This window comes from Sander vitreus, unplaced genomic scaffold (genome assembly GCF_031162955.1).
Source record: "Sander vitreus isolate 19-12246 unplaced genomic scaffold, sanVit1 ctg417_0, whole genome shotgun sequence".
Classification (NCBI taxonomy): Eukaryota; Metazoa; Chordata; class Actinopteri; order Perciformes; family Percidae; genus Sander; species Sander vitreus.
Window position 1 is genome coordinate 23,830 of NW_027595539.1, and position 13,440 is coordinate 37,269.

Below are 13,440 nucleotides of genomic sequence, written 5' to 3' on the forward strand. Positions count from 1 at the left end.
AAAAAGGTCAAAGCAGCGGCGACCTGACTCTCCGGGTGAGGCAGGTGGGAAGGAGCAACAAGGGGAGGGTCTCCTCTGAGCACCGTAACAGGATCCCGAGACACTCAAAAAGTATTAACATTGTTAGAGACTCACTGCGCTCCTGCACAACTGATATTTGAAGAGAGCTTTTAAACCAATGCCCTCTCTCTTAAGACTTTTAATATGGACACTAAACACAATATGAAATGCACAAGATGACAACTTTTTATGTTTACCTGAAATTTATGAAAACAACTCTTACCTGTATTATGTCTGAAAACAATTGCTTTTATTGTACTACACCTGTTTTAAATAGTTTTACAGAGTAACTTATTTATCACGTTGTATCTTAAATGGTAACTGAAATTTTGTGAATTGTGTGAAGACCTTATGAAATGTGTCTTGAACTTGTGTCAATAATAATAAATAAAAAAATAAAAAAAAATCTGTTCTTATCAGTTTAATATCTGATATGTCCTCTATCAGGGGACAACGTATTAAATGGATTTTTAGCAATGGGAGTTGAAAAAGGGGCTTGCTCCGTTCATTCCACGCATCGACCTGGTATTGCAGCGCCGCCGGGAACGGTGCACCCTTCTTCTGTCTTGTGGAAAACCAAATAATGCACGCTGAGCTGCCCGTCGTTCAATTTGATACCGGACCGAAAGAGACATGCGTCGCAGTGGCTGGCGGACTTCGTGGCCCGAACTTCGTGGCAAGAAGCGCTCGGTTTGACTGAATGATCTGTAAAACCTCATTGGGTTCCTGGTATCAAAACGCTGTTATAATACTCTTAAGACACGACAACTGGGGTGAAAAACGCAGCAGCGAATAAACAGCAAGATGAAGTCTCACAAAAGTGCAGTGAGATTTGCACTATTGATTGGCAGGAAAAGCAGCAGAGAGAAAATATTGGCCGTGTGGCCTTGGATTTGGAAAGCGGCACACCAAGTGAGGCTTACCGCGAGGGTTTGGACTGGGACGACTAGGGTTTACGGCTGCTCTCGAGTACAGGGCTGTACTTACTCTGGTTTCTCTTCATAATGCACAAGTCTTTCGCCTTTTACTTAAGACTTCCGTGGAGAGGAACACCAATGAGTTGAACCTATTTTTGGTGGGCTCTGCTGTTTGGCTGAGACTTGTGAAAAGCAAATAAGCTGTCCTTAACTAGACTTCTGTTATCAGCAGCGCAGAAACAGGACACAGAGGGAGCATTGCCATTTGGCTGAACCTTGTCCAATTTTGAAAACCAAACAAGCTGTCTTTAACCAGCCTTAGGTGCTTCACCATGGAGCGCTTGGGCGGGGGTGCTAAGTAGCAGCTATTGTTATGCCCAATTAAAAGTACTGGACCATGACAAGTGCGAACCGTCCGGGGAGGTTGCGTCGGACAGCAAACAGGTGGTGCTCATCGCTTCTCGGCCTTTTGGCTAAGATCAAGTGTAGTATCTGTTCTTATCAGTTTAATATCTGATATGTCCTCTATCAGGGGACAACGTATTAAATGGATTTTTAGCAATGGGAGTTCAAAAAGGGGCTTGCTCCGTTCACTCCACGAGTTGTGGCAAAAACCGCTGTTCTTATCAGTTTAATATCTGATATGTCCTTTATCAGGGGACAACATCTTAAATGGGTTAGGGGGGTTCGGATTAGGGAATAAGAACGTTATCTCGATGATTCCCCCTGCTTCATCCGACGCCTAGGCAGTTGATAGTGAATCATAGGTACGGGCCGGCACACATCAGTCAAAGTTCTTCATTCCTACATTTCCCACACTTAAAGTTCCTTTATATCACACTGCAATTGCATAAACCTGATTGTCTGTTTAGAAAATCTGATCACGTAGTAATTATTTTGACTTTAGACGTTTTCAGCCCGACATGAAAACATTGGAGAAGCAGAGATAAGCTCTTCGCGGCAGCCAAGCTGACAGCGTCCCGATATTCACTATGTTCATTAGTTTACTTTTTGGGCTGTGTGTTTCTGTCTGAAATGCAGTCATTCTAGTCGGTTTATTAAACAGTTTTGCATAGTCATGCTTCTAGGCTTTGAAGTCTGTTTTAAGCCTGTCTGTTTATTAGCGGCTTCTTTAAATTGCACAGTCGTGCTTGTAGGTCCTGAAGTCCGTTTTGAGCCTGTTTGTTTATTAAACGGTTTCTTTAGAATGCATAGCCAAGCTTTTAGGCTTTAAAGTCTGTTTTGAGCCTGTTGGTTTATTAAACGTTTCCTTAAAATGCATAGTTTTGCTTTTAGGTCTGCTCTTTAAGATCTGGATTTTGTGCTGTCTTTATTTTGTTTGGAATTGTTGCATGGTCTTGCATAGATTTTATTCTACATTTTAAGACACATCGTCAGTAGTGAACCTCGGTTCAGGTGTTTCAGCCATTACCAACTAGACACCCTCCTCCAAGGGCGGCCCACCGAGGTTAATCAGTCCCTTGAGTGTGTCCCATAGCCAATTAAACATTTATTCTGGATTACAGTCTGTTGTTTTAGATATATTAGGATATGTTTTGAGGTTTATTTCTTGCTTTATATATTGTTGTTTGAAAATTTATAATATTTGGTGCAAAAGTATTACCGTATCCTAAGAAATAATGGTTAAAAATGGTATTGTTTGGCACACAATTGTTACCGTATTTGAAAAACTATATTATTTGGTGAAAAAGTGTTACCTTATCCTAAGAAAAATCATGTTTGAAGTATTAAGTTGTTTGGCGCAAAAGTATTACCGTATCCTACGTAAGATAATTGATTTTATACCAGTTAATATCTAAGAAAACATCTTAGGTTTCACAATTTTAATATAATAAAAATCTTACTTACCACCTTACCGACAAGGGTGTCTGTTAACAGCGCAAGTCATGCCCGAGGGTCCTGAAGTCCAGGTCAGTTTTTTCAAAGTTCTTCCTGTGTTCCATACACTGCTCAACTACAGGAGGCGCTGTCAAGATTAGAATAGAAATGGACAGTCTGCGCTCCTGATGTCTTCATTTGTACTAGTCCGTTAAGTCATGGATTTAAAACTTAAATTCTGGAAAAGACATTGCGGTGTTAAAAGAACACTAGCAAGGAAGTGCAGGGTTTTCTGAATCCAACGGTGTCAATCTTATTCCGGTACGATGATGGGAAGTGAGTGAAATGGGCGAAAAATCACTTTTTTGGCCTTTGTGGGCGTGGTTTAAGCGTTTCATGCTGTAACTTTCTTTCTAAAGGTCAGAAAGATTTGGAATAAAGTTACAGTTGAACTTTCGAGTCTTCCGTATCAATCGTACAAGTCACGTGGCTATAGGATGACAGGAAGTAGGTAAACGCTTTAAAGGCGTTTGTGGGCGTGGCTTAGGGCTTTTAGTGTTGTAACTCTTCCTGAAGATCGTAGAGGTTTGAGATAAAGTTACAGTTAAACTATTAGGTTTATCACAGCCAGCCGTGCCAGTCACCTGTTTCTATGATGACAGAAAGTGGGCGAAACCTCACTTCCTGGTTGGCTTTTCTGCCATTTCTCTATGAAGAACAGTACTAGGTGTGTAATTTCTGTTTTTTTTTTTTTTTATTAAATTAATTTAATCGGTTAAGGTTAGGCAAGAAAATCGAGTGGTTGAGATTAGGATTAGGATGAGAGAGACAGTAGAGAAGGAGAGAGATGGTAGAACGAAGGAGACAGGGCTAAGGAGAGGAGCCTGGTCGGGCTAGAACTCTCCCCTGTCGGGTCGGGCTGTAGGCCCTGCCTCCCTCTACTCCCTACACTTTCGCAAGGGAAGAGAGGAGAGGAGAGTGAATTCATTAAGAACGGTACTAGGGTTGTAGTTTCTAATTTTTCGCCTACATTTAGGGTTAGGGTTATGTTCAGAGAAACCATGGAAACGAACGGAGCCAGAGCAGGGAGCAGACTGAAAGAAGAGGGAGTTAGCTAGCTAGCTCGTAAAGTAAAGTAAAAAGTTAAGATTAGCTAAACTAAATGTGGCGGTGGTTGGGACAGACTTCTGGGGGCGAGAAGAGGAACGAGGCAGGGGCTGAGGATATCGACAGAGAAACTAAGAAAAGAAAATGTAATGCCAAATGGCTGACGGGTCGTGAATGGCTTGTGTTTGATCATGAAAATGTTGTCATGTTTTGTCAGGATTGCCGCATGTACGCGAAAGAAAAAAACAAAACGAACAATTTCGTGGTAGGAACTACTAATTTTAAAGTCGAGGCAGTAAAGGACCATGAGAGTGCCCGAAGTCATCAGGAGAGCCTAAGGATTAAAACTGCCAAGACAGGCCGTATTGAAGAGAGCCTTGCTGGGAGAAGCCTCGCTTTATTGAAGACGTTTGAGTTAAAATATAAAAAAAATGAAAGGCTGTTTTGTTTTTTTAAATAGAAGCTTTGTGCAATGTGTGGGGGAGTTAGTTGAGTTCAGCAAAAGTGGTTTGACATGAATAGGTCAAAATGGCATGCCAAATAATAGATTTTTCGAATGTGTCCAATATCCAATGTCCAATATAAAACTAACTTTACCACGGTCCTTTCACCGACTTCGCATGGATGTGTGACTAAGTGAATTAACGTTACTATTTACATGTTTCAGAAACAGTGCATTTAATATGATTCAGAGTGCTTCCATAGACACAGATGAAACTTTAAAAAGTTTCAAAAAGAAGAAACTAAATCTCACTGAAATGTACTTTGTTGTAGGCACTAACAGTGGCTTCATTTACATAAAAAATAATTTCAGGGTGGAGAGGAAGAAAGGCTTGAAGATAGGAGAGACATACCCAAATGACTACCAGGCAAAAGAGTTCATTCACTACATAGCAGAGGAAGAGAGAAGAAAGATGAGGGCAAGATTATCAGATGGCAAGTTCATCTCGGTCATGTCAGATGGATCCCTGGACAGTGCAGTGATGGAAGAAGAAATGGTCTCCGTCAGGAGTGCCAGTGAGGGGAAGGTCAAAGTTGATTTTGTCGGGGTAAAAGCTGTCTCAAAGCCAGATGCTACAAATATAGCTGAAGCAGTGTGCAGTATAATGGAAAGTGGAGTCAGCACTGATTGGATGAACAAGCTAGTGGCAATCACCACAGATGGAGCATCTGTAATGACAGGAGTAAACAATGGTGTAGTTACAAAACTGCGTGCAGACAGACCAAATGTGCTGGGGATCCACTGCATGGCCCATAAGCTAGAACTTGCCTTTTCAGACGGAATAAGGAAAAATGTGATGGCCAGGAAAGTTGAGGACCTGTTGAGTGGACTCTACACCTTATATCATAAGAGGGGAGTGAACAGGGCCAGCCTAAAGCAACACTTCAGGGAGCTCCACATGAAGGCTTTGATGCCAACCAGAGTAGGTGGAACCCGGTGGCTACCACATCTCTTCAAAGCACTTGACCATTTTCTCAGGGGATATGCTGGCATTGGACGCCACTTGGAGGAGAAGGTATGTTAATTATAGCCTACTAAAACCAGCAGTGTAGATGGATTATTTAATGTCTGCTTTCTTGTTCTCTTCATCAGTTTTAAATGCTGTCTGATATAATGCAGTTGTTTTGTTTGTAGTCCCAGGAGGCCTCGAACATCAATTCTGTTCTGAGGGCAAAAGCCAAGGGGTTCCTCAACATAGGCAAGGATGGTGGAGTGCTCAGGTTTTGCTGGCTTGTCCATGACACCATCTATCAACTGAGCAACCTCTCCAAGTCACTGCAGAGGTCAGTGTCAACCCTGGCTGAAGCTCAGAGCTGCCTTTCCTCCACTCAGGGTGTCAGAGAAAAGTACAAGTCAAGGTATGTATCTTATATCCTACAATTTATGATTTGATTTTAGGTTGTGTTGGTGTGTTTTCACCTCAGTATAAATAAAAAGACGCCCATCCATCTATCTCTGCACAACTGTAGACCTGGGCCTAAGCTGTGGTGTCCTGCAGGCTATGCGGCTGACCAGTTTCCAGTGCTGGCCAGAGGCAGACACGAGTTCAGGTTAGCAATTCTAATGTAATGAACTAATCTTTACGCATTTTATGTTTTAAGACAACTGCTTAACTTTATATTCATGTTTTCCCTTTTGATCTCAGATTTTGGTGATGAAGAGGTAAACAAACTCATCAGTCACTTCCGACCTCTTTTACTGTCTGCTGGAGTGGATGTGGAGTTGATCCCTGATCAATGGAATTATGCATTTGAAAATGTATAATTGTTTGTGTATAACGTGACTTGTGTAAGTGCATAATGCATATTGTCTGTCTCACTCTGCTACAGTAACCTTTGAGAAGACCTGGCCTACTGTGAACAGAATGCTGTGCCATTGGTGTCCTGATGTCCTTGATCTTTTTGATGCTCTCCTCACCATCCCTGCAGCTACAGCTGACTGTGAAAGAGGGTTCAGTGTTATGAAGCAGGTAAAGAGTGACTGGCGCTCACACCTAAAAGGTGAGACCCTCTCCGACCTCCTTAAAACCCAGTTGTGCTCACCTGACATCAAAGACTTTGATCCGACCAAAGCCATTGACATCTGGCATGCTGACAGTGTGCGCTCACGCAGGCCTGACTTTGTGCGCAAACATGGAACAAAAGGAACAGAGGGTGGCTCAGATTCTGATGGCTCCACCTCTGAAGAAGAAGAGCTCTGAAGACATGTGATTCAAATGATAGATAGATAGATAGATAGAGAGATAGATAGATAGATATAAAGATAGATATAAAGATAGATAGATATAAAGATATAAAGATAGATAGATAGATAGAAAGATAGAAAGATAGATAGAAAGATAGAAAGATAGATAGATAGATAGAAAGAGATAAAGATAGATAGATAGATAGAGATAAAGATAGATAGATAGATAGATCGATATAAAGATAGATAGATAGATAGATAGAAAGAAAGATAGATAGATATAAAGATAGATATAAAGATAGATAGATAGATAGATAGAAAGAGATAAAGATAGATAGATAGATATAAAGATAGATAGATAGATAGATAGAAAGAGATAAAGATAGATAGATAGATAGATAGATATAAAGATAGATAGATAGATAGATACTGTAGATACAGTCAGGTCCATAAATATTGGGACATCGACACAATTCTAATCTTTTTGGCTCTATACACCACCACAATAGAGTTGAAATGAAACGAACAAGATGTGCTTTAACTGCAGACTTTCAGCTTTAATTTGAGGGTATTTACATCCAAATCAGGTGAACGGTGTAGGAATTACAACAGTTTGTATATGTGCCTCCCACTTTTTAAGGGACCAAAAGTAATGGGACAATTGGCTGCTCAGCTGTTCCATGGCCAGGTGTGTGTTATTCCCTCATTATCCCATTTACAAGGAGCAGATAAAAGGTCCAGAGTTCATTTCAAGTGTGCTATTTGCATTTGGAATCTGTTGCTGTCAACTCTCAATATGAGATCCAAAGAGCTGTCACTATCAGTGAAGCAAGCCATCATTAGGCTGAAAAATCTAAACAAACCCATCAGAGAGATAGCAAAAAACATTAGGTGTGGCCAAATCAACTGTTTGGAACATTCTTAAAAAGAAAGAACGCACCGGTGAGCTCAGCAACACCAAAAGACCCGGAAGACCACGGAAAACAACTGTGGTGGATGACCGAAGAATACTTTCCCTGGTGAAGAAAACACCCTTCACAACAGTTGGCCAGATCAAGAACACTCTCCAGGAGGTAGGTGTATGTGTGTCAAAGTCAACAATCAGAGAAGACTTCACCAGAGTGAATACAGAGGGTTCACTACAAGATGTAAACCATTGGTGAGCCTCAAAAACAGGAAGGCCAGATTAGAGTTTGCCAAACAACATCTAAAAAAGCCTTCACATTTCTGGAACAACATCCTATGGACAGATGAGACAAAGATCAACTTGTACCAGAGTGATGGGAAGAGAAGAGTATGGAGAAGGAAAGGAACTGCTCATGATCCAAAGCATACCACCTCATCAGTGAAGTATGGTGGTGGTAGTGTCATGGCGTGGGCATGTATGGCTGCCAATGGAACTGGTTCTCTTGTATTTATTGATGATGTGACTGCTGACAAAAGCAGCAGGATGAATTCTGAAGTGTTTCGGGCAATATTATCTGCTCATATTCAGCCAAATGCTTCAGAACTCATTGGACGGCGCTTCACAGTGCAGATGGACAATGACCCGAAGCATACTGCGAAAGCAAACAAAGAGTTTTTTAAGGGAAAGAAGTGGAATGTTATGCAATGGCCAAGTCAATCACCTGACCTGAATCCGATTGAGCATGCATTTCACTTGCTGAAGACAAAACTGAAGGAAAATGCCCCAAGAACAAGCAGGAACTGAAGACAGTTGCAGTAGAGGCCTGGCAGAGCATCACCAGGGATGAAACCCAGCGTCTGGTGATGTCTATGCCTTCCAGACTTCAGGCTGTAATTGAATGCAAAGGATTTGCAACCAAGTATTAAAAAGTGAAAGTTTGATTTATGATTGTTAATCTGTCCCATTACTTTTGGTCCCTTAGAAAGTGGGAGGCACATATACAAACTGTTGTAATTCCTACACCGTTCACCTGATTTGGATGTAAATACCCTCAAATTAAAGCTGAAAGTCTGCAGTTAAAGCACATCTTGTTCGTTTCATTTCAACTCCATTGTGGAGGTGTATAGAGCCAAAAAGATTAGAATTGTGTCGATGTCCCAATATTTATGGACCTGACTGTAGATCCCAAACTTGAAATGAAATGTTTGCACTTCCTGTGTATATTTTGTTGTATGTATTGAACTTTATATGTATTTTCCATGCCAACAATGTTAATAAAATGACCAAATGCATTCAGTGGCACTCATAATTTCTCTTATTTTCACCGGAAAAAATTTGGCTAGTGGAAATTCTGATTGGCTTTAGAAAGTTACCAGCCACATTGGCTGGTGATCAAAAAAGTTAATTTAGAACCCTGGCAGCGGAGTATATATAGCTATATACTGTATGTATATAGCTATATATACATACAGTATATATAGCTATATACTGTATGTATATAGCAGGACTTTGTACTGTGATAAATCACCAATATTGGATTCTAAACCAAATACTACACAACCGGACATGTCCCAGCAGTGAAGTGACCAGAATTTGGGGAGAAATGACCAGCATTGGCCAAGATTACAGCTATGTCACGTTAGCATGCAGCTACATAATAGTTAGCTAGGAGTATGCTGGGCTCTCACAGAGAACTCATTTGTAGCCCTGTTTTACCTGATACTTTCATAAAAGTACAAACACATGAAGAGAGAGGTATGTGCACATTATTAAACTTTATTTCAAGCATGATTCCGGTAACCGGAAATGTCCAAGCATCCTTACACCAATGCGGAAGTGATGCGTGCATAGAGCCTATACTGAGTGAAAACTGCAGGACATTCAAAACTAAAAACAAACTAATGAACTGATGAAATAACAAAAAACAAAATACACAGAAGAAACAGGAGAAGAGAGAGAAAGTGAATCTGGTTTATTAGCATGTTTTCATCTGGAGTTTTCCCTGAAATATTTATATTTCTGTTATTGCAGTTTGATAACATTTATCATAACTTAAACAATCATTTCATACAATAATAACAAGAAATATACTCTCACACACACACACACACACACACACACACACACACACACACACACACACACACACACACACACACACACAGAGACACACACATACACACACACACACATGCATACACACACACACACACAAACTTTCTACATGCTGGACCGTAAATAATATTTAAGAAAGAAAAGTTCAGTTATTGTTATTACTACACATATGGCAGGTTGATTTAATTATTTATACTCTATATTATATCATTTTTTGTTTGTTTTTTCCGTTGTTGTTTTGTTAAATAATTTATTTTAAATGTGTCTTCATTGTTACAGTAAAATACAGTTGTTGGTTGTTGTTTTTTAAATATCTTGACCTACTTTAATTCTATTGGTTGCTGTTAACTTCCCGTCCAATCAGCTGTCGTTGTGGGGGCAGAGGGGCGGGCCCTCGGCGGTGAAGAGGAGAACGACCGTTATCCCTGATGAGGAAGAGAATCTGTTCTTTTCTCTGTAAAAACTCCAGACAGAAGGTAAACATATGTGTGTGTGTGTGTGTGTGTGTGTGTGTGTGTGTGTGTGTTAATATCGTTTTACATCCACACAGTTTGTAGAAGTTGTGATACCAATGGCTGTTAGCATCGTTAGCCCGCTAGCATCGTTAGCATCGTTAGCAGTTAGCATAGCATTGCCAGACATAGCTCTCCAGAGCACAAGCTACAGTCAGTGTGGAGTGCTAGCTTGTAGGCTAACAGAGAAGCCAGTTAGTAGTTGTTTTAAGTGACTGAGACATCCATGTATCCTCGTTGTTTTATTTAATTTCACAGCATTTGAAAAATAAATGTTGAAATGGTTTCAAAACAGCATCCTGACCAAACTTTGACATAAACCAGTCTGTGATTCACTCAACATCCTCTGATCTTAACTATTCTGTTAGTCAAAATTATTCATAATTTCTGTTTTTTTTCAAACTCAAAAATGAGGTATAATGTCATTTAAATTAGGTTTATTTACCATGAATTAAAAAGAGTTTAAAAGAGGGACAAAAACGTTTTAAAAAAGCAACAAAAACATCCGAAAAAGTTCCATGAAAAGAAAATGATGGCCGACGGTGAAGACAACACAAGGGTTAAATAATCATTTATTGACGTGTTTTGACCAATGAAAGGTAATACTAATCTACTGAACAACAGGTCACTATGATTCACGCTAGAATTCATAAATTAATAAAAACAATGTTTGAAAAAAACAATAACTCCATTTTGTTTGTTATTAACGTTACATAATGCACCATTTTACGTTACTGTTAAAAAAATCTCAGCGTCATGTAATAATTTATAACAAAAACCAGAGACATTTATTAGATATATTATTACATACTGGGTTCAGGTTTTTATTACAAAATGCATCAGATTATTACACACACACACACACACACACACACACACACACACACACACACACACACACACACAGATTATGACATAATGAAGTTCATGTTTATCACATCTTGACATGTTATTACTGTTGTTACAGGCTGTAACTGCAACGATTAGTAGATTTATCCATTAGTTCATCCACAGGAAATTAATTGGCAACTAATTAGATAATTAATAATAATTTTAATATATTTTCGTTATAACAAACAAACATTTGCTGATTTTGATGTTTCTGAAATGTGATCATTTGAATCTTTTCTGTGTGGTACGTTAGGGCCGCTCGATTAGGGAAAGAAATATGAATCCTAATGACTTTGGTTTCTATGTAAATCAGGATTATTTAACAGGATTACTTCAAAACATCAGAAAAAGATCCAACCAAGACAGTCGTAGGGCCGCTCAATTAGGGAAGAGATCCTGTAAATCAGGATTATTGAACAGGATTCCTCGTCGACTTTTAGAAAGATGTTTTCATTTATTCAAGTTCAAAACAGTGAAGCATTTAAAGCCCTTTAACTGGGACGTTTCCTTTCATTCTTTTACTGGAGAAAAAACTCCACACACACACACACACACACACACACACACACACACACACACACACTCATCAGCCCTTGCATTTTCTCCATGCAAACAGAACATTTTAATATAGTAAAACATGGTAACCTATAACTCACTCCCACCTCCCATTAGTTATTCCAACCCTTGTATCATTATCTCTGCATGTTTCCCTCTTGGGTCTATCAAAGGCGCCCTCAGCAGACGTCAAGCTGGCCACCGTAGCAAGAAAGAAGGGCAACGAGGCCGAGGAGGAGGAGCAGGCTGCAGCAGCAGCAGTACAGGAGGAGGAGGAAGAGGAGGAGTATATGGTGGAGAAGGTTTTGGACCGCAGAGTGGTGAAGGGAAGAGTAGAGTTTCTGCTGAAATGGAAGGGGTTCTCAGAGTAAGTATGAGTCTATAATATTAATACTTGGTGTTTTTGGTCCTGAGATATATATATATATATATATATATATATATATATATATATATATATATATATAATCTTGTTCATTTACTAATTGCAAATAATATACATAGCATAAGTAGCATGCCCTCAAAGTTGAAGGTTTAGTATTTTGACACAAAGTTGCAGACTTGTACATAAATAACCTTACAAAATGGCAATAGAAAAAAGGAATAATACGAATGAACAATTAGAGTGAGAATGTATTGCCTAAAAACAAAGCCTGAGGAGATTTTCTTCTGTCTGCACTCACCTTTCCAGTGAGGATAACACATGGGAGCCGCAAGACAACCGGGACTGCCCCAACCTTATCGCCGAGTACATGAAGAAACACAAGGAGAAGGAGGAGAAAAAGAAGGAGGGCAAGAGGAAAGTTGTCAGTGAGGCCTCGGGAGACTCGGAGGAGCGAGGGAGCAAGAGGAAGAAGGAGGAGGTGAGTGAAGGAAAGAGGTTACTCCAGACTGAAGAGTCCCAGAAATCTAAACTCAATATTAATGAATGCACACAGAGGGTTTCACAAATGTCTTTTAGGATTTATGTATAAAGGACTCTCGACATTGCAATATGCACATGCAAAATAGCAGGGGTGCAATGGATCACCAAACTCACGGTTTGGTTTGGATCACGGTTTTGAGTCACAGATTGGATCAATTTTTCGGATCAGCACAAAAAATTCAGTCTGCCACTCGTTCTCTCGCTGTTTCATTACAGTGGCCGTGTTTCTTCTTTACAAATAATGTGTTTCACTTCATCAAACTTCCATAAGAAGCTGCTGCTCACTCTGTGTAAAGTATGCACAACGCGTATTCTCCCTTTTAGCATCAGGAAATCTGTGATCGACCTTGCGGTCTGTTGAGGAAAGCCGTGAACGAGCTTACCTAACACTATTTTAATTTTTTTTAAATGAAAATCTTTTGCCTTGTTTACACCTTACGTCCACACTACGGAGGTCAGAAGCAGAGTTTCCCATACATTGGTTCTACTTGGGCGCACCGCCCAGGTAAATTGAGACCCGGCCAGGTAGATAAAATCCAAATTAAATTTTTTTTCCAAACAACGGTGAATTTTTTTTACAGCGCACAAAGACAAGCTGCCTGCCCCTCCCCCTCGCAAAGTTGCGTGCCGCGTGCATAAATAGCTTTGAAATTATTTTTTACAACTGAAATACATTTTTTTGTTATTGCAAAGGGAAAGTACCGACAAAAGTTACGGTTGGGTACCGGAACCAAATTTCCGGTATCGTACCGGCACCGGTAAAAATGTGAACGAGGAGAGGGAGAGTAATTAAAAAAGGTGGGAAAACACAGGAAGTCAAACTAGACAAGACAGAAAACAGACTATCAAATTAAAACAGGAATATACACAAAGCACAGAATACTACACAGTCAAAACAGGATAAACCGAAACATAAACAATCCTCA

The 13,440-nt window shown here is 39.9% G+C and overlaps 1 protein-coding gene, 2 non-coding genes and 1 pseudogene across 3 annotated transcripts; all 4 read left to right on the forward strand.

Annotated features, from left to right (window-relative positions):
• Window positions 1-404: 404 nt before the first annotated feature.
• Window positions 405-619, forward strand: LOC144514041 (U2 spliceosomal RNA; annotated as a pseudogene).
• Window positions 620-1,043: 424 nt separating this feature from the next.
• Window positions 1,044-1,159, forward strand: LOC144514043 (U5 spliceosomal RNA). The gene has a single exon (XR_013501246.1). It is a non-coding gene; the product is annotated as a U5 spliceosomal RNA (small nuclear RNA).
• A 271-nt stretch (window positions 1,160-1,430) lies between these two features.
• On the forward strand, window positions 1,431-1,617 carry LOC144514040 (U2 spliceosomal RNA). The gene has a single exon (XR_013501245.1). It is a non-coding gene; the product is annotated as a U2 spliceosomal RNA (small nuclear RNA).
• Window positions 1,618-9,303: 7,686 nt separating this feature from the next.
• On the forward strand, window positions 9,304-12,875 carry LOC144514037 (chromobox protein homolog 3-like). The gene is made up of 4 exons (XM_078245225.1): window positions 9,304-9,312; window positions 11,763-11,956; window positions 12,281-12,469; window positions 12,839-12,875. The coding sequence occupies exons 1-4, from the start codon at window positions 9,304-9,306 to the stop codon at window positions 12,873-12,875; spliced, it is 429 nt and encodes a 142-aa protein (XP_078101351.1).
• Window positions 12,876-13,440: the final 565 nt, after the last annotated feature.

Excerpts from the sequence above, each read along its gene's own strand:
- LOC144514037 (XM_078245225.1), top strand. Across the intron at positions 11,957-12,280 it reads AAATGGAAGGGGTTCTCAGA|TGAGGATAACACATGGGAGC; the intron begins GTAAGTATGAGT and ends TCACCTTTCCAG. Across the intron at positions 12,470-12,838 it reads GAGGTGAGTGAAGGAAAGAG|CATCAGGAAATCTGTGATCG; the intron begins GTTACTCCAGAC and ends TCTCCCTTTTAG.